Source organism: Ornithorhynchus anatinus, chromosome 11, assembly GCF_004115215.2.
Source record: "Ornithorhynchus anatinus isolate Pmale09 chromosome 11, mOrnAna1.pri.v4, whole genome shotgun sequence".
NCBI classification, from domain to species: Eukaryota; Metazoa; Chordata; class Mammalia; order Monotremata; family Ornithorhynchidae; genus Ornithorhynchus; species Ornithorhynchus anatinus.
The window spans coordinates 8160467-8179463 of record NC_041738.1 but is presented as its reverse complement, the minus strand read 5'-3'; the positions used below and the strand labels follow the sequence as shown (position 1 = coordinate 8179463).

General features: G+C 53.9%; 1 protein-coding gene across 3 annotated transcripts in view; it reads left to right on the top strand.

The window, feature by feature from the left end:
• ADCY7 (adenylate cyclase 7) overlaps positions 1–13494 on the top strand; it is a 78834-nt gene extending 65340 nt beyond the window's left edge. For all 3 annotated transcript variants that reach the window (XM_029075396.2, XM_029075397.2, XM_029075395.2), the window contains exons 13-27: positions 406–489; positions 2566–2638; positions 3939–4036; positions 5298–5382; positions 5695–5829; positions 7577–7639; positions 8640–8702; positions 10383–10585; positions 10921–11008; positions 11243–11398; positions 12322–12468; positions 12596–12703; positions 12880–12994; positions 13115–13239; positions 13325–13494. In XM_029075396.2, coding sequence (XP_028931229.1) covers positions 406–489; positions 2566–2638; positions 3939–4036; positions 5298–5382; positions 5695–5829; positions 7577–7639; positions 8640–8702; positions 10383–10585; positions 10921–11008; positions 11243–11398; positions 12322–12468; positions 12596–12703; positions 12880–12994; positions 13115–13239; positions 13325–13474 — 1693 coding nt within the window. In that variant the 3' untranslated portion in view covers positions 13475–13494. The remainder of the gene's footprint in view (positions 1–405; positions 490–2565; positions 2639–3938; positions 4037–5297; positions 5383–5694; positions 5830–7576; positions 7640–8639; positions 8703–10382; positions 10586–10920; positions 11009–11242; positions 11399–12321; positions 12469–12595; positions 12704–12879; positions 12995–13114; positions 13240–13324) is intronic.
• Positions 13495–18997: the final 5503 nt, after the last annotated feature.

Below are 18997 nucleotides of genomic sequence, written 5' to 3'. Positions count from 1 at the left end.
GATAATAATAATCATTATGGCATTTGTTAAGCGCTTACTATGTGCCACGCACTGTACTAAGCACTGGGGTGGAAACAAGCAAATCGGGTGGGACACGGTCCTTTGTCCCGTGTGGGGCTCACAGTCTCAAACCCCGTTTTACAGATGAGGTAATTGAGGCCCAGAGAAATTAAGTGATTTGCCCGAGGTCACGCAGCAGACAAGTGGCTGAGATGGGATTATAACCCATGACCGTCTAACTCCCAGGCCCGTGCTCTAGGCGCTCTGTCATGCTGCTTCTGTAATGGCGAGACCGGGTGGACCCCGGAGAGCCAGAGGTCCAGAGACGAAGAGCGAGGGTTGCTCTCTGGGGTGGGAGCGGGGCGGGAGCGGCACTTAACGCTCTGCTCTGGGGTCTCCTTGCAGAGACGGGGCCCCCGGGGACCGGGCCGAAGACAACTCCTACGATGAGGAGATGATGTCCACCATCGAGGGCCTCAGCTCAGCCAAGTGAGTATCGGCCCGAGCCGGCCCCGGCGCGGGTACGACTTGGGTGGGCTCCGGCGTCGTTACGACTTGGGTGGGCTCCGGCGTCGTCCCCTCCCCGCGGCAAACTGTGTGTCCCTTTACAAGCACTCAATCAACCGAGCGATGACCAGAGAGAGGATAGTATTGGGAGAGGACAGTAGAGTTAGAGGACAAGATCCCTGCTGCCTTCCAGGAGCTTACAACCTAGGTGGGGAGGCACACCTGACAAATCTTGTTTATCTCATCGCTAAATACAGTCTTCAGCTCATATCCCAACATGCCATTATTGTTGTTGTTATTTTCATGATCAATAATAATAAATTTTCCTAAGTCCCAGAAGGTACTTAGGTCACAGAAGTGGCTTGTTTTTAGCATATAGCACTAACAGTAATAATAATGACAATTACTACCATAAATGTGGTATTTAAATGCTTACTTTGTGGCAAGCGCTATGCTAAGCTCCAGGTTAGATATACTGCAGTCAGATCTGGCAGAGTCCGTGTCCCACATGGGGCAGGTAAAGAGGATAGGTTATTCACCCCTGTTTTATAGGTGAGAAAACTGAGAGCCAGAGAAATTGAGTGACTTGCCCAAAGTCACACACAGCAGGCAAGTGGTGGAGGTGGGATTACACCCTGGGTATCCTGACTCTTCAGTCCCAAACTCTTATTTTTTTATTGGTATTTGTTAAGCATTTACTATGCGTCAGGCACTATATTAAACGCTGGGGTAAGGTACCCCAGGTTGGACACAGTCCATGTCTCACATGGGGGTCATAGTCTTAATCCCCTTTTTGGAGAGAAGGTACCGAGGTCAAATGAAGTGCCTTGCCCTAGGTCACGCAGCAGACAAGCGTCTTTCCAGTAGGCCCCGCTGACCATGGTGTGGTGGGTGGTATGGCCGGGGAGGAGGCTGCAGGACGCCACAGAAGAACAGAATGGTTCTGCGTCCCCCAGCCAAATTGAGACTCTGGGGTTTCCAGCACCGACTGGATCCAGCTTTTGCTTTCTCCAAGACAGATGGCCTCTTCACTAGAGTCCCTTGCCCATGGGCCACGAGAGAGCTTTCTGATGTGCTCCAAGGGCGGGGGGCGGGCAACTCACTGCTCCTAGTCCCTGGAGGCATAGAAGCTTCTGGCCCCATCCTGGGAAGACACCCTCAGGGCCGCCAGCTGTACCAGGAGCTCAGAGTTGCTCTGCCGGACCCATCTTTTCCCCTCCTCTTTGAGAAGCAAATGACATAGTGGTTAGACCGTGGGCCTGGGAATCAGAAGAACCTGGGTTCTAATCCCTGTTCTGCCACTTGTCTGCTGGGTGACCTTGGGCAAGTCACTTCACTTCTCTGGGCCTCAGTTTTCTCATCTGTAAAATGAGGATTAAAGACTGTGGACCTCATGTGGGACAGGGCTGGTGTCCAATGTGATTAGCTTGTATCTATCCCAGCACTTACTATAGGCCTGGCCCATAGAAAGTGCTTAACAAATATTTAAAAAGCGTCTGGGGCCGGGGGCGTGGAGAGCAAGGGCCTTCAGGGCATCTCCCCTCCCTGTTGGGCTGTGCAGCCGATTCCCAGGTCCCCCCGGAGCCTCTCACGCCTCTACCCCTCGACCTTGTGGCTCCGGTTCCTCCCTGCCTGGGTGGGGCGGCTGCTCATGAGAGCCAACGTCGCTGCCAGTTCCCGGGGCCCTGAGTCAGTGACCCAACAGTGGGAGGCTCCCGGGGCAGGCTGACCGGACCAGGCTGGCTGCTCGCCCTTCGGGGAGCCCCCCTCCCCATTTCCTCCCCCAGCTCCGTGGGTGTGTCTGGGAAGCCTCCGGATGATCTGGAGCCAGTACAGGTTGACGCTCTCTTGGGCCCCCAGCTCTGCCCTTTGGATGCCACTGCAGTGAGAGGAGGCGGTGAAGATCGCCTTTTGGGGAGGGCAGGTTTTGGGGGAGCCGCTGCTGTGGCTGGGCTCCAGTACCTCCCCACTTCTCCCTGAACCCCATTTCTCTGGCTTCCCGGAGCCCAAGGGTCCGGGGGCGGCCGTCTGAATGGTGCCCGTCTCATCTCCTTGCAGACCGTGCTGTAGAAAGTCAGGTGACTTCTGCGCCGTCGGGATGTTCTTCGTGGAGAAGGGCTTGGAGAGGGAGGTGAGTTGGCCTGAATCTCCCAAGCCAGGCCAGGAGTCCCCTGCCCTCCTTCTGGCACAGTGGGTGAATGATAAGAGTTCTGGCATCTGTTAAGCGCTTACTACGTGCCAAGGACTGAGCTAAGCACTGGGGTAGATACAAGACAATCAGGTCAGACCCTGACCCTGTCCCACATTCTAAGGAGGAAGAACAGGTAGTGAATCCCAGTTTTTGCAGGCAAGTGGTGGATCCGGGATTAGAACCCAGACCCAAGCCACCCCCCCCCCCTCAAATCCTGGGGGAAACTGAGACACCCCCGCCCCGAAACTGAGACACCCCCACCCCCCCAGCCGCCGGGTCCAACTCTCCCAAACAGTGGCATTTGCTGAGCGCTTACTGTGTGCATTGTACTGTACTAAACACTTGGGAGAGTACAATACGATGCAATTAGTAGACATGATCCCTGACCTCAGGGAGCTTAGAGTCTAGAGGTGGAGAAACAGACACTAAAATCACACCCCTTGAGCGTGATAAGGATTTAGCTGGTTTTCAGCTGGCAAACCTATACAGGTCTAGGGGACCCCAGACTCTCTCCTGCCATCTCCCCTTCTGACTTTCAGACTGAGGTACCTTGGTCATGGCCAGGTCACTGGCTCTGTCCCCATTGTGGTTGCCGGTAGGCTAAGGTATTGATGTCTGTCTCTTCCCCCTCTAGGCTGTGAGCTTGTTGTGGGCAGAGAATGTCGCTGTTTTTATTGTTGTATTGTACTCTCCCAAGTGCTTAGTACAGTGTTCACACAGTAAGCGCTTAATAGATATGATTGAATGAATGAAAAGAAAGGCCTCCGGGAAGCCAGTGGCGCCACCCTGAAGGTGAGTCAGTCAGTCATTTGTAGTGATTGAGTACTTACCGTGTGCAGAGCACTGTACTAAGCACTTAGGAGAGTAGAATATAACAATATAGGTGAGCACAAGAGATAGCAGGGTGTCTACGAGAGAGGCAGCTTGAAGCCTCTTCACACCCAGTTGCTGGGATGGGATGGCGTCTTCTCTCATCACTCAATAGCCCCTTCCTCCAGGAAGACCTCCCAGAGTATGCCATCCCACCACGATGGGATGCGCCCAGCCGTCCCGAATGCTTCTGTACTCAGCTTGCCCCAGTCCTAGTGAGAGTGTGGTTTGGTTTTGACTAGTGGGCCTGGCCTCGCCCCGCCCCCCCCACCTTCGCCATCAGCAGTGCTTGGGTCCTGTCCTCCCTCCGTCACTGTCCCCAGGAGGCTCCTCCCACCCTCACTGAAGGAGCCCGCTGCTTTTCTTCCAGTACCGCTTCATGCCCGTCACTGAGGTCCGCAACTACTTCGCCTGCGCCGGCTTCATCTTCCTCTGCCTCCTCTTCATACAGCTCCTGGTGATGCCCAAGTAAGCCGGGGTTCCTTTGCATTTCATTAAAGGTTCGGCTTGGGTTCCGGGCGAGATGGGGCAACGAGGTTGGGGAGGGATGGAGGACTGAAGGGTTGAACTATTGGCGTCTACTGGGATGTCTCCAAAGGCTGGGCCACAAAAACGACGGGAGAGCAAGAGTGTCCCCAGGACAGGGTATTGGGGTCACTTTTCTGGCCTTTCCCGATTGCAACGACAAGAGGCTCCACCCTTAAAAGGCTCCCGGGTCAGCTCTGCCATTGTGCTATTGGGTGCTTTGCCCGAGCCCTGTTCTCCTCAAGGAACTGCCAGGTTTGTACTTGCCTGAAATTTGCCTCCGTTGGCATTTGTCTCAGACAGTGTCCTTATTGATCCCTTGGAAGTCGATGTTTCTTCACATTTCAATGACAAATCCTGAGGCTTCCCTGGCTTAGTGGAGACCAGTGCCAGGACTCAGAGAAAAGCGGGTGAAGCATAGGTTCTTAGTTACAGCGGCTGTGGGGTAGTCTCTGCTTTCCCAGGGAGCACGGTTCCAAGGAAGACTAACCCTTATACCACAGTCCTGAGTCATCTCTGCTCAGGTCCTCTGAGATCTGCAGGGGGAGGAATTCCGGAAATCAATTTCTTTCTCTCCGTACTTATTTTCTTCCCCCTTTCTCTCATCCTCTGTCTTTTCCTCCTCCTCACGCCTCTCTCCACTCCCCCCCACCCCCCGCAACCTCCTACCCCCGACCTCTCCATGCTGAGTCCTAGCTCTTTTGTCTCTCATAAGGAAACCTCTCTCCTCCCCACCCCCCAACACTCCCCCCCCCCCCCACCCCCCTGTGGGGTGGGTTTGGGTTGGGGGGAGGGCAGGGTAAGGCGGTAAACTCACAGAAGAGAGTGGACTGAAGGAGTAGAGTGATGAGCCAATAGGTACTCTCCCAAGTGCTTAGTATAGTGCTCTGCGCACAGTAAGCACTCAGTGAATGCCATTACTTGATTGACCAGCTACTGGGAGCTTGCCAGTCTAATCGGGAGAGAAGCATAAAACGAGGGCGAGGGCCCCAGTTTGGGCCAGCTGGCCCAACTCTGAAGGTGGTGTCCCTGCCGGGCAAGGTCGGGGAGTGCTGCCTTCCGAGTCCCTTCCCCCGCCTGGAGGGCCCTGCTGGGGTCCGGCTGTTGAGGGTGAGGGACGCAGGGTGCGGGGGTCAGACTGGTGGCTCCCTGTCATCCCATCATTCTGACCGGGAGCTGTTGGTGGGGGTTTTTCTCGTTTCAGAAATGCAGAGTTGGGCACCTCGTTTGGGATCGTCGCTGTCCTCCTCCTGCTTGTCCTGGGGGTCTGCTTCTCTGAGAGATGCCTGGTCAGTTGGCCCGCCACCTGGGCCTCTCCCCCCTCCAACTCAAGGGCAGTCGATGGATTGACAACCTGACGCCGAACTAGCCACCCAGAGAGCAGCAGCCCTCCCTCCTGGGCTTATTGCCCTCAACTCTGACCCTTCATTCCCCAGGGCACCTGCAGTTTGGGGATATTTTGGGGGTCCTCTGTTAGTTGGGGTCCGGTGTTCCAGTATCCGCTAGGGATGGTGCTATTGGAGCTGGGCTGTGGGGGTCCATTTCGTGCTTCCGCCCAGCCTGACTCCTACCGCCCGGCTGGGACTCTGGTTTGCTTGCAGAGGTTCTGCCCCCAATGGTCTTTCCTGCGGCGACTCGGGGCCCTCTCCAAGAAGGTGGAGGGGATGCCCGTGGTGCGCCTGGTCTTGGAGGTCCTGACCATCGGCAGCCTGCTGGTCATCGCCATCTTCAACCTGGTAAGCCTCTCCCAACTCTTCAGGGTGGCAGAGCCGGGTCTCGCTCCCAGGATTGGGAGGGTCAAAAATCAATGGTATGTATTGAGCACTGACAGCACCATAATAAGCCCTCGGAAGAGCATAATAATAATGTTGGTGTTTGTTAAGCTCTTACTTTGTGCAGAGCACTGTTCTAAGCGCTGGGTAGATACAGGGTAATCAGGTTGTCCCACGTGAGGCTCACAGTCTTAATCCCCATTTTACAGATGAGGTAACTGAGGCCCAGAGAAGTTAAGTGACTTGCCCACAGTCACCCAGCTGACAAGTGGCAGAGGCGGGATTCGAGCCCACGACCTCTGACTCCCAAGCCCGGGCTCTTTCCACCGAGCCACGCATAATACAGTAGTCTCCATTGGGTGGGTGCCAAGGTGTCATTTCCCCTTCGGATTTGGGCAGTGCTTGGTTTTTCCCTGGGGGCTGGGTTTTATTCTCCCCATTTTGCAGATGGAAAATTGAAGTCAAACGGAATGATAGGCCTTGGCCCAGGTCGGCCAACAGGACAGAGGCAGATCTGAGGTCGTGTCCCTGACTTCCAGCCTTTTATTCATTCATTCGTATTTATTGAGCGCTTACTGTGTGCAGAGCACTGTACAGAGTTCTTGGGAAAGTATATTATAACAATAAACAGACACATTCCCTGCCCACAAGGAGCTTACCCTTTTTCACTGGCTCTAAGGGAAGTAGCCAACTTAGTTGGGAAATTCCTTTGAAGTCTGTTTTTCCTCTTGGCTAGTGGTTGTCACAGGGAGGTCTCGAGGCCTCCTCCAGTTAGGGTTAGGGGCGAAGCAGAGACTGAACCTCAAGAATGGTGTGCTTGAAGCTAGAGAAGGAGTGGAGCCTGGTGGAAAGAGCCTGGGTCAGAAAATCGGTTCTAATCCTGGCACCGCCTCTTCTCTGTTGTATTACCTTCGGCAAGTCCTTTCACTTCTCTGTGCCTCAGTTTCCTCATGTGTAAAATGATCTTCCTCCTCCTTAGACTGAGAGCCCCTGATGGGACCATCTGATCAATCTACTTATCTCAGTGTTTCTGCACAGTGCTTGGCACTGTGGAAATGCTTAACCAATAGCCCTATCATTATTACTGTTCATTCAATAGTACTTATTGAGGGCTTACTATGTGCAGAGCACTGTAGCGCTTGGAATGTACAAATCATTAACAGATAGAGACAGTCCCTGCCCTTTCACGGGCTCACAGTCTAACCGGGGGAGACGGACAGGCAAGAACAATAGCAATAAATAGAATCAAGGGGATGAACATCTCATTAAAACAATAGCAAATAAATAGACATGGATCATTTGAGGCACTCTCTTGTGGCCCTTGGGAAAGCCACCAAACTCTGGTACTAAAGGGAGCAGAACTTCCAAGTCTCTAGGGCCCCGGGCTCCACCCACTCTCTGGATTCCAGAGAAGCAGCGTGGCTCAGCGGAAAGAGCCCGGGCTTGGGAGTCAGAGGTCATGAGTTCGGATCCCGGCTCTGCAGCTTGTCAGCTGTGTGACTTTGGGCAAGTCACTTAACTTCTCTGTGCCTCAGTTACCTCATCTGTAAAATGGGGATTAACTGTGAGCCTCACGTGGGACAACCCGATGACCCTGTATCTCCCCCAGAGCTTAGAACAGTGCTCGGCACATAGTAAGCGCTTAACAAATACCAACATTATTATTATTATTCCACATTCACCCCAAAATGGCTCCCGCTTCCCTCTCCAGCCCCCGCAGCCGAATGGAAACCTGACGAGTCAGTGTACCGCCTCAGAGAACGTCTTTTACCCCGTGAGTAGACCTTTGGGCTTCACTTTCAGTTCAGTTCGACAGCATTGCCCTTTCCTCTCTGTCCCAACTGCTACCGTGCTAATTCAATCACTCATCCTATCCTGCCTTGATTACTGCATCAGCCGACTTGCTCACTTCCCCACTCCAACCCATACGTCACACTGCCGTCCAGTTCGTTTTTCTACAAAAACATTCAGGCCATGTTTACCCACTCAAGAACCGCCAGTGGTTGCCCATCCGCCTCCGCATCAAACAAAAACTCCTCACCCTCGGCTTTAAAGCAATCGCCGTGCCCCCTCCTACTTCACTCACAACTCTCCTACCACAACCCAGCCCACACACTTTGCTCCTCTAATGCTAACTTTCTCACTGTACCTCGATCTTGTCTATTTCACTGCTGACCTCTCACCCGTGTCCCGCCTCTGGCCTGGAACGCCATATCGGAGACAAGTACTCGCCCCCCGACCCTCCCCCCCACCCCCGAGCCTTATTTGAGGCACATCTCCAAGAGGCCTTCCCTGACTAAGCCCTCCTTTCCTTCTCTCCCACTCCCTTCTGTCTCCCTGAAATGCTCCCTTTATTAATCTCCCCCTCTGCCCCACAACACTTACGTACATATCTGTTATTTATTTATATTTTTGTCTGTTTCACCCTCTTTACTGAAAGCTTGTTGCGGGGAGGGAATGTCTGTTATCCCAAGCGCTTAATAAAGTACTCTGCGTGCAGTAAGCGCTCAATAAATACAGTTGAATGACTGAATGAATATCTCAGGGTTTCTGCACAGTGTTTGGCAGAGTGGAAGCATTTAACAGATAGCCCTATTATTATTATTATTATTGTTGTCCGTCGTGGGTCATTTGAGACCCTCTCTGGTGGCAGTTGGGAAAGCCACCAAACTCTGGTGCTCAGGGAGCAGGACTTGCAGGTCCCTAGGGCCCCGGGCCTCACCCACTCTCCAGGTTCCACAGTCTTCCCAAATGGATCTCGTTTTCCTCTCCAGACCCCGCAGCCGGTCGGAAACCTGATGAGTCCGTGTCCCGCCCGGGAGAACGTCTTCTACCCTGTGAGTAGAGCTTTGGGCTTCACTTTCGGTTCAACTCAACAGCATCCACTGAACGCCCGTCCGCTGGGTCCAGAGTACGGTAGAGAGGACAGAAGAAATCGGGAAGACCTGGTCCCTACCCTTAGGGACTGGGAGAAGCAGGTCGATCCCAATTGTAACTTACAGAGGGAGCAGGGGGAAGACGAACCTACGGCCAGTTAACAGCGAGAGGGTGGGCAAAAGGATCCGGCGAGGGGGGACGTAGACCGTGCTCATGAATGGCAGAGTGGCCGTGGGTGACGCCAGCAGGGCCGGTGGGGGCGGCTCGGTTCCCGGAAAATTGCCGGGCCAGAATACCTCCTCCCTATCCCAGGGACAGCCCGACCTGACGCCGGTCTCTTCCCGTTTGTCCTCTCAGAGTCTCTGGGGGCAGGGCATCCTCCCCCTTGATCTCAGAGAGGGTAGGGCGTCTTCTCCCTTGATCTCAAAGGGGGTAGGGGGCTTGCCCAAGGCCTCCCAGCCCGGACCTTCTCCCCCGGGCCACATCCCGCTGTACCTCAGAGCGTCTCGCCCTCCCGTGAGGCCCCGCTGATTAGGTCCTGCTCAGCGGAAGGGAGGTTCCGAAGCCAGCCGGACTGCAGGGTGGCCTCCCGGGGTCCGGTCTCGAGGCGGGGAGGCTTTCTGACCGCCGAGCCCCCTCCTGTGGGACGGAAGAGGGAAAACAGGTTGTGTTCCGCCAGTCGGGGTGGTGTCGGGGAGGTCTCTCGCCCAGTTGGAGTGTGGGAGGCTGCCACGCCGGTCCATCCCGCCCGCAGCAGGGACCCCGGACAGCGGTGCCTTCATGGATGTGAAGGATGGACGGGAAGGATAGTGGAAATACTGCAGTCTAGTTCTGAGAGCATCCTCCAAAGCCAGCCCCCCTTGGGGGTGGAGCTGAGGGGACAGAGCCTGGGAGAGACATGCCTTCAGCGTTGGATTTTTGCTGCTGCAGAGATGAGAAGGCAGGGGTGGCAGTCCGCCCAGGGGGTCACTAATAATCATATTTATTGAGTGCTTACTGAGCGCAGAGCACTGTAGTAAGCACTTGCGGGAGTAACATCTAACACTGCAGCAGAGTTAGTAGACACAATCCCTGCTCACAACAAATTTACAGTACAGAGCCATTAAATAAATCATGGCTAAGAGCAGACCCAGCCCCTAAAAGCAGAGATGAGGCAGACAGATGGACGGACGGACGACCTACCGTAAAAGCGGACCTAGGCGATTGGTTCAGCGACTAGGAGAATGGGTGGAGGAAGAAGAGTGGATTGGATTGATGCTGGCCGCTTGGAGTGGGGATTAATCAGGGATGGCTTCTGGAAGGAGGGAGGAGTGGCCACGAATGTTTCGCCTTAGTCATTTGCTTGCTGAGTCCCCGCTGTGGACCGAGGGCTGAAAAGTGCTCTGGCGAGAAGACTCGATCCCTGCCCTCAAGGACCTGACAGTCCAGGGAGGGATTCAAACTTGCAAGGGTCAGAGGCACAAAACACGAATGACACACGTGATTCGCGGACATCACGAAAGCACCAGGGACCATCGGAGAGCAGAGCCAACGGGGGGAAATCTGGGCAGGCTTCCCGAAGGAGGCGTGTTCTTGTGGTGCTGGGAGCCTGAGCCTTCTGGGGATTTGCTCTGCCCTCTGACCCTACCTTCCTTCCTCAGTATTACACCTACAGCTGTATCCTGGGCCTCATCGCCTGCTCCGTGTTTCTCCGTATGAGCCTGGAGCTTAAGGTGTCGTTGCTGACCGTGGCAGTCGTCGCTTACCTGGCTCTCTTCAATACCCATCTACCGGAAGAGGCCTGTGGCGCTTGCTGGTTCTCTCCCAGCCAAACCAACGCCAGCAGTGCCAACGACACCTCCGGGTATGCTTGGCCACTGTTGGGATGGGAGAGCTGAGGCAGGTGGAGGCGGCGGTCAGACAGCCCAGGCCTTCCGGAGGCCATCCTCTGACCCAAGCCCAGCCTGAAATCTACGCCCCGGCAGCCGACTGCCCACCAACTCTGCCGTCTCACTTCCCCGTGACCTCGGGAGAGAAAAGGAGGGGGAGGGAAGCAGGCACGGGTCAGTGAAGTCAGCCTCGGGGTGGGTGGAGTGCCAGGCTGGTGGAACAGCATGAATGAGCGGGTGGGGACGAAAGGAGTCGGTGAAGAAATCTGCTGAGAAACTGACCCTGCCTTGCTTTCTTTCTCCTATCCAGTTATCCTCTTTTTGTGAACGATCTGAGAATTATGATTAATTTGTACCTGGTCCTGTTTTACGTTACCCTTCTCCTGCTGTCCAGACAGGTAGGGATCGAGATGGCCTGCCTCCCCCCTCCTTCCTCCTCGGCCGCGGTCGCTGGGGGATCCAGCCCCTTGTGGGCAGGGGGGTGGTCTGTCCCGGGGGGAGGGGACGCTCCCCCGAGGCCCGCCTTGGCTCTGGCACTCGGAGGACGGGCCCGGCTCCCTGCCTGCCGCTCGGCTGTGGAGACGATCTCTGAGCGCAGCCGCGGGGGGACGATCCCCGGGCCCTGTCTGTAGATCGATTACTACAGCCGCCTGGACTACCTGTGGAAGAACAAATTCAAGAAGGAGCACGAGGAGTTTGAGACCATGGAGAATGTGAACCGGCTGCTGCTGGAGAACGTGCTGCCCGCTCACGTGGCCGCCCACTTCATCGGGGATAAGTTGAATGAGGTCCGGGAAGGGGGCCGGGCTCTGCCAGCCCGATCTCGGGGCGGGTGGGGGGGTTGGAGGAGGAGGGGGTCAAGGTCGGGGAGATTGGAGGGAAGCTCTCACTTGCCAGTTGTGCTCATTGTGCAAAGGAGATTGTCTCGCCAGCGACCCCAATCTCCCATGCCTCCTCTTAGTTCAGTTTCTTGGACTCCGCTTAGTTGTTGACGGCAAAAGTACCAGCCTTCAGGAGCCAGGAGAATCCAGAGGAGAAAGCCAGGGAAAGCAGGGTCTAGTCCTACCTCAGCCACTGTTTTCTTTAATGGAGTTTGTTAAGCGCTTACTTTGTACCAGGTACTGTACTAAGCGCTGGGGCAATCAGGTTGGACCCAGTCTAGGTCCCACATGGGGCCCAGTCTCCCCATTTTACTTCAAGTGGCAGAGCTGGGATCAAAACCCAGGTCCTTTGGACACCCAGGGCCATGCTCTATCCACTAGACCATGCTCCTTGGGTGAGTCGCCTGACCTCCACCTGCCTACGGAATTTCCTTTTCTGGAAAATTGGGATAAAATACCTTTGCTTCCTCCCTCTTCCTCTGCAAGCCCCGGGTGCGTCAGGGACAGGATCGGATCTGCTGATCTCGGATCTTCCCCAGTGTTAAGTAGGGTGCTGGGCTAAGCACTTAATAAGCCCTTCATAAATAGAATCGACATCCTGCCCTCGAGGCCTTGGGAAGCACACCCGGTTGGCAATGCGCTACAGTGGCACGGTGCCTGGTTTGTCTGTGGTGACTGGGCTGGTCCCATCTCCTCTTCCTCATCTTACAGGGTCTTCCTCATCTTACAGGGTGGGGCCGCTTGGGGAGATGAGGCAGGGCTGGGTCGGGGGAGGAAACTCCACTTTCCCTCTCCCCCATCTGCCTCCCCTTCTCTCTCCCCTGGCACAGGACTGGTACCACCAGTCTTACGACTGCGTCTGTGTGATGTTTGCTTCGGTCCCCGACTTCAAAGTGTTCTACACCGAGTGCGACGTCAACAAAGAAGGGCTGGAGTGCTTACGCCTGCTCAATGAGATCATCGCTGACTTTGATGAGGTGGAGTAGCGGAGGGTGGCCCCAGCCGACCCCCGGGGGAAACCCAGGGGGATGGGGGGGGGGGCCAGTGTGTGGGGGGTGAGGGGTGCACCCAGCTGCCTTCCTCAAACTTCCCCTCCCTTTGCAGCTGCTGCTGAAACCCAAATTCAGCGGCGTGGAGAAGATCAAAACCATCGGCAGCACCTACATGGCGGCTGGGGGGCTGAGTGTCACCCCGGGGCATGAGAACAACCAGGTGAGACCTGCTGCCTGTGCCCAGCCCGGAGCCCCGACCCTGCCTGCTCGGCTGGGCACCGAGGGGGAATTAAGGGCTTTGGACTGTGAGGAAGAAGAGACTGAACGGGGGGATCTGGGCTGTCCGGAGGGGTGGGTGCCGGTGCCCCTCGGCTCAACCGCTCTTCTCCCTCCCAGGATCAGGAGCGGCAGCACGCCCACATTGGCATCATGGTAGACTACAGCATCGCCCTGATGAACAAGCTGGACGGCATCAACCGCCATTCCTTCAACAGCTTCCGGCTCCGGGTTGGTGAGTTCTCCTAGGAGAGGGCCCTCGGGGGATTTGGGGCAGAAGGGAGGGGCCCACCTGCCACTTTGTTCCCCCCCCCCCCCGGCCTAGGGTGTAACCACAGCTATGGTCTCTGTTCAGGGATCAACCACGGGCCAGTGATCGCAGGGGTCATTGGGGCCCGCAAGCCTCAATACGACATCTGGGGCAACACGGTGAACGTGGCCAGCAGGATGGAGAGCACGGGGGAACTGGGAAAGATCCAGGTAATGCCCGGGGACCACTCGCCCCTTACTCCCTGCCCCTACCTGGCATCAGGTTCCCACAGCTTGGCTTTCTGTCCCCGCGCAGGTGACGGAGGAGACGAGCGGCATTTTGCAGGGGCTGGGCTACTCGTGTGCGTGCCGGGGGCTCATCAACGTCAAGGGCAAGGGCGAGCTCCGCACCTACTTCGTCTGCACTGACACGGCCAAGTCCCAAGGCGGTGGCGGGCTGAACTGAGGAGAGGCAGCCTCCTGGAAGACTACAGAGGCTCGTTGCCATTGGCTTGGGACCCCGCCCGCCCCGGGACTCAACCTGGCGGGGTTTCCTCTCATTCGCCGGTGCCGGCTGGGCCCATCTGTGGAGCCCTCGAGAGCGAAGCCCCCGTGGGGCTTCTCAGAAAGAGCAGGTCTCACCTCAGGAGCACCGTCTCTGAGCGCCGTAAGGGCAGGACGGGAGGGCGCCTGGCGGGAGCTGGTCCGAGTCGGAGCGACACTTAGACCACATCTGTTGGGGCAGGATGCTGTGAGCTCCTTGGGACCCCTTCCAGCTCCAAGGCTGAAACCTTGGTCGAGTGGAAAAAAACATATCCACAGGCATTTTCTTGCCTAGGGGATTTGAAATGCCTGCAAGTAGGTTTTAAAGACATACAACAGGCCTTGCTGGCCTTTCCTTAAGGTTCCTGTGTGTTGCGTTTTCAGTAGACAGAGGATTAACACGGAGATTTTTTGATTCTCACCCTTCTGGCTGTGCCAATCTGAAGGGTGAGTTTTCGCCTGTCCGTCTGAACTGGAGCTGACGACCAGAGCGCCCAAAAGAGGGGCGAGGAGTCTCCTCCTTGGGTCTGGAACTGGTGAGGTGGCACCTGCTTGCTCTCCCTGTCCTCCCCCTTCCTCACCACCTCCCCTCCCCTCCCCCACTCCTCAGGCTCTGAGTTTGTGTTCAGACAATCCAAGAGATGTCATTGGAAAACAGCAGAGGTCATGATCCTGGTGGAGAGCCAGGTTGGTGCTTGCTGGGGTGAAAAGTTGTTAAACTAGTGGTATTTATTGAGTGCTCACTGTATGCAGCACACTTTCCTAAGCGCCGGAGAACCCGATACCCCAAGTTGGCAGACATGTTCCCTGCCCACTGGGAGTGTATGAATTGGGTGGGAGCAGCTGAAGACAAGAAAATACCATGTTTACGGCTTAATTGCCCCACTTTTGCAACAGGGGATGGGCGATTATGGGGGAGGTTGTCTTAAGAATAGAGATACGGGGAGCAGAAGGAAAGGAGGGGAAGAAAAGAGAAAGGTGAGGGGGCACTTGGAAAGGCATTCTCCCCTGGCCCCCGCCTAGATCCATGGATTTTTTTTATGTTCTGATATGTCCAAGAAACTTCCCTGCTGCTTTTGCTCTTTCTAAACACTTCTCTTTCTATCCCAGGATGTGCTGCTCTCGCTGCTTCTGAAAGTGACCTTTTATTTCCTCTTCGAAAATCAGGGCTGCAGGGGGTGGTCATGTGAGTAAATGAAACCTGTAGTGGTAGTGACTGCCTTCCCTGGGCAGGGATTCTGCCCAGCTAACAAGGCTCCTGAGACATGGGGTCCAGTTCCCGCCCCCATCTCCCCCACACCCCAGCAGGAGTGGGGGACGAGCCGAGAAGGAATCTCCCCTCTCCCAGCCGTTTGGTAGTCTACCGGCTAAGGCTGGCTTTCCCCGCAGTCAGGTTCAGAAATTGTGAGCCCTGGCCCAGTTCTCAAACAGCGAGCAGCACCAGGAGGGTTTTGCTGATTTCCCGGGTGGCACCAGCTGCAAGGGAACAGAGGCCGTGACTCTTTCCGTTCCTGGTCTAAACTGATGTCTCTGCAAACAGAACTAAACCAACAGCACAAGCTGTTTTCTTTATGATTAAATATAGTGCTTTCTGCTCTAATCCAGAAGGCACCTTTTTTCTCTTTTTCAACAAACAGAAGGTAGGGCAGTTCCAGAAGTACGTAAGCCGACTGTAACTCCCATGGTTGCCCAATAAGAATCCTTTTCTGAACTCGAAACTCAGTCCTAAAGATGCCTTTCTTTTAAATGCCATTTGTTAAGCACTATGTGCCAGGCACTAAGTGCTGGGGTAGATTCGAGGTAATGGAGTTGGATCCGGTTCCTGTCTCACATGGGGCTCATTGTATTAATCCCCAAGTTACAGATGAGATAACTGAGCCACAGAGAAGCCAAGTGTCTTGCATAAGGTAACATTTCCCCCCCGTTTAGACTGTGAGCCCGTCATCGGGCAGGGATTGTCTCTGTTGCCGAAAGGTACACTCCAAGTGCTTAGTACAGTGCTCTGCACATAGTAAGCGCTCAATAAATACTATTGAATGAAGTAGTGGAGGTCCTTCTGACTCCGAGGACCATGGTCTATCCACTAGGCCACACTGCTTGTGTGTGGGTCCTGAGAACTGTAATTGTGCCAGTCTCTATCTTGATATCATTTAGTGGCAGATAGAAGTGGCTAGCTCTGGTATGGAAAAAGATTTTTTCCTTCGGCAGAGGTGATTTAAAACCACTCTTGGCTGCGTGGCCCCTGAAACCAAAATGATTACAACTTCGGCAAATCAGAAGGGGAGGAATCCTCACAAAAGAATGGGATTCCTTGTGGAATCCAGTGCCACCCAGGCTGATTTAACTTAAGGTGCTTAGCCCCGATAAGGCCGCTTGCCACGCTCTAGATTTCAGAGGCGGCCAAGTGGCCCAAGCTCAGAGCGTTAGCGCACGAGCACAGACCTGCCAGTAAAATCACCTCACGGCCCCCTGCCTCTGCTCCTTCCCAATCACTGGGTACCTCCGGGGGAAGCGCTAGGCTGTCTCGATAGAACAAATCGCTCTTCTTCCACTGCTGTCCTGTCCAACGGGCTCTCGGTGAAGCAGCCTCTTGCCTTTGAATAAAAATGATAGTCTTTAAAGCTTTCTTAATGCAGGTGCTAGAGTAAATGTGTCATCTGCTCACACACACACACAAAGTAACATTAGTGGCTGAAACTACCATGTACCCTTTGTAAAGCAGGTCAATGTGAATAGGTTTGCTTTTTTTAAGGGTGGATCTGAAAAACTGAGGTGTATTTTGTATACTGTTTATGTAACGGCATTTGTTCTGAAATGTTAAATTATTCTTTTTATAAAAAGCCAGATGTTTTCAAAATGGATAGTTTCTCTTCAACTGCTTGTAGGAAATAGAACAGCCAACAACGGGAGGCCTTACTGCCTTATCTTTTTATGCCTTAATGTAATCCCTTGATCACAATAAAAGTGAAACAGGACCAACCAACCTTAATCGCCTTTTGAGTACAGAGGCCTGTTCTTCTAAACGATGTTGATTTTTTTTAAAACAGGCACAGAGGGGATCTCTCCCGCTTCCCCAGAGGTTTTGAAAATTGGTTACTAGAATGAAGTTCAGATTGCAACAACCACTTTGGCTGAAGGTCAAGAAGCTGCTTCAAAGAGTAACTCTTCAGAAATAGCCACTACATTCTCACCAGCTCTTCTCCTCCCCCAAACTGTGAATTTTCTCAGGACTAGTTTTATGTTGGAAAGAACAAATGGAGTATTACAAACTGCAGAGTGACTCACAACACCAGTGAGGAAAGGCTTAGCTCTTTCAACGGTTTCATATATCGCCCCTCCGTAGACAGGCGGGTTAGCGGTAGAGCATCCGACCAGAACCATTTGCAATCCTAAAATAAATACGGTAGCTGCCTAACACTTGCTGAGGGCTTTTTAAAGGGTTCTTAGGGATTTGGAACCACCACAACCTAGTTTGCTTTGGTCTGGGTAAGGGAAATGGCAAAACCAATCTCAGGGTTTGCCTTAGGCCCCACCCATGACCTCTTTAACACCTACCGTACTTTCCATTGAGACAATCTGGGGAGTCGATATGGTTTCCACTCCATGGTTTTACTCAGTTAATGAGCTCTGAAGCATACTTCCACAGGATAAGAGGTCACTGTTATGCTCCAGGGAAGAAAGTTACTTCCCTCTGACTTTGAATCATCATCTGAATATGATTGGAAAGCAGAATGGAGTTTTTTTTTTCCCCTCAAGATTCCACCCCTCCCTTTTCTACAAACTTCCTGAATTTCTTCTTGGCATACTGGGATTTGTCCAGAGCCCTCACCTAATATTTCCTCTTCAGTGCATTTTTTTTTCTAGGGCTGCAGCGTGGCCTGTTGAAGTGCACAGGCCCGGGAGCCAGAGCAGCTGAGTTTTAATCCCCACTCTGCCACTTGTCCACGGTATAACCCTGGGTAAGTGACTTCACTTCTCTGTGTCTGTTACCTCATCATTAAAATGGGTATTAAATTCTCTGACTTAAACTGTGAGCCCCAAGCAGGACAGGGACTATGCCCAATCCAATTATCTTGCACCTACCCTAGTGCTTAGTACAGTGCCTGGCACATAGTAAGTACATAGTAAGTACCATTAAAACAAACAAAAAACCCCGTACTCATTCACACCGCCTTGACTTTCACGTTGAAGGCTGAGTGGAGGTTTTCAGAGGCGGGGGTGGTTCTTTTACCAAGTGAACCATCCCACACCTCTGCTCCCGTTACCTAGAATCCCACAAACCCCACTGGAACTGCCCTCTCGTATTTCAGGCCAGACGGATCGGAATCTGACTCGAAGTGGGTCAGCCGCTGAGCAAGGGGAGAGCTAGGAATCCCCCTAAGGCCTTGGAAGAAGCAATCTGTTTGTTTTAAAATCGGCGTGGCGGCCAGATGGTGGTTTTGGGAGTGTCTCTGCAGCCCAGAAAAAGGCCAATGAGCTCCAGGAAATGTAAGTGACATGGTGCCACAGAACCCTTACACTGAACCTCCTGGCTGAGAATCCAAAATGTTAACTTTTTTTGCGCTCTCCGGCAGTGGAGATTTCAGAAGGGTGGCTGCCATGGCTCCGTTCCGGCCTCCTTCTCCAGACCGGAGGTTGGGTCAAGAGGAAAGTTCAATGCCCTCCATCAGATGACAACCTCATAGGTATGGAGATAATAATAATAGTTGTGGTATTTGTTAAGCGCTTACTATGTGCCACGCACTGTAATAAGTGCTGGGTTGGACACAGTCCCTGACCCACACGGCGCTCGCAGTCTTAATCCTCATTTTACGGTGGAGGGAACTGAGGCAGAGAGGATAATACCTATAATAATCATGGCATTTGTTAAGTGCTTACCATATGCCAGGCACTGTACTAACTGCTGGGATATAAGCAAATTGGGTTGGACACAGTCCCCGTCCCATGTGGGGCTCAGTCTCAATCCCCATTTTACAGAGGAGGGAACTGAGGCCCAGAGTAGTGAAGTGACCTGCCCAAGGTCATATAGCAGACAAGTGGCAGATCCACGATTAGAACCCAGGCCCTTTTGACTCCCAGGCCCGTGTCCTATCCATCTTCTCACGTCCCGCTGCCTGAAACAAACCAGTGATCCCCAGTCTCACTCCTTCCTCACTCTTCACCGCCTTGTTCTAAAGCCAGTTTGGTTTGGCTGGTCCAGTACTCACCTGGGATAGTAGCATCCAAGAAGGCCGAGGAGCGGTGTGGAAGCGGGCCCTCCTGGGCATCCACACTGATGGCAACAGGCCTCCAGGTCCCGGGCCTAGACTGATGTGGACAGCCTTGAGGAAAAATCCAATTTCATTATGTGCTTCCTGAGCCAGGGTTGACCGTTTCATTGGTGGTGAGCTAGAGATGGGGCTGGGTTTTAAAGAGCCGTTTACATCCGACCCTAGACTATATGCTC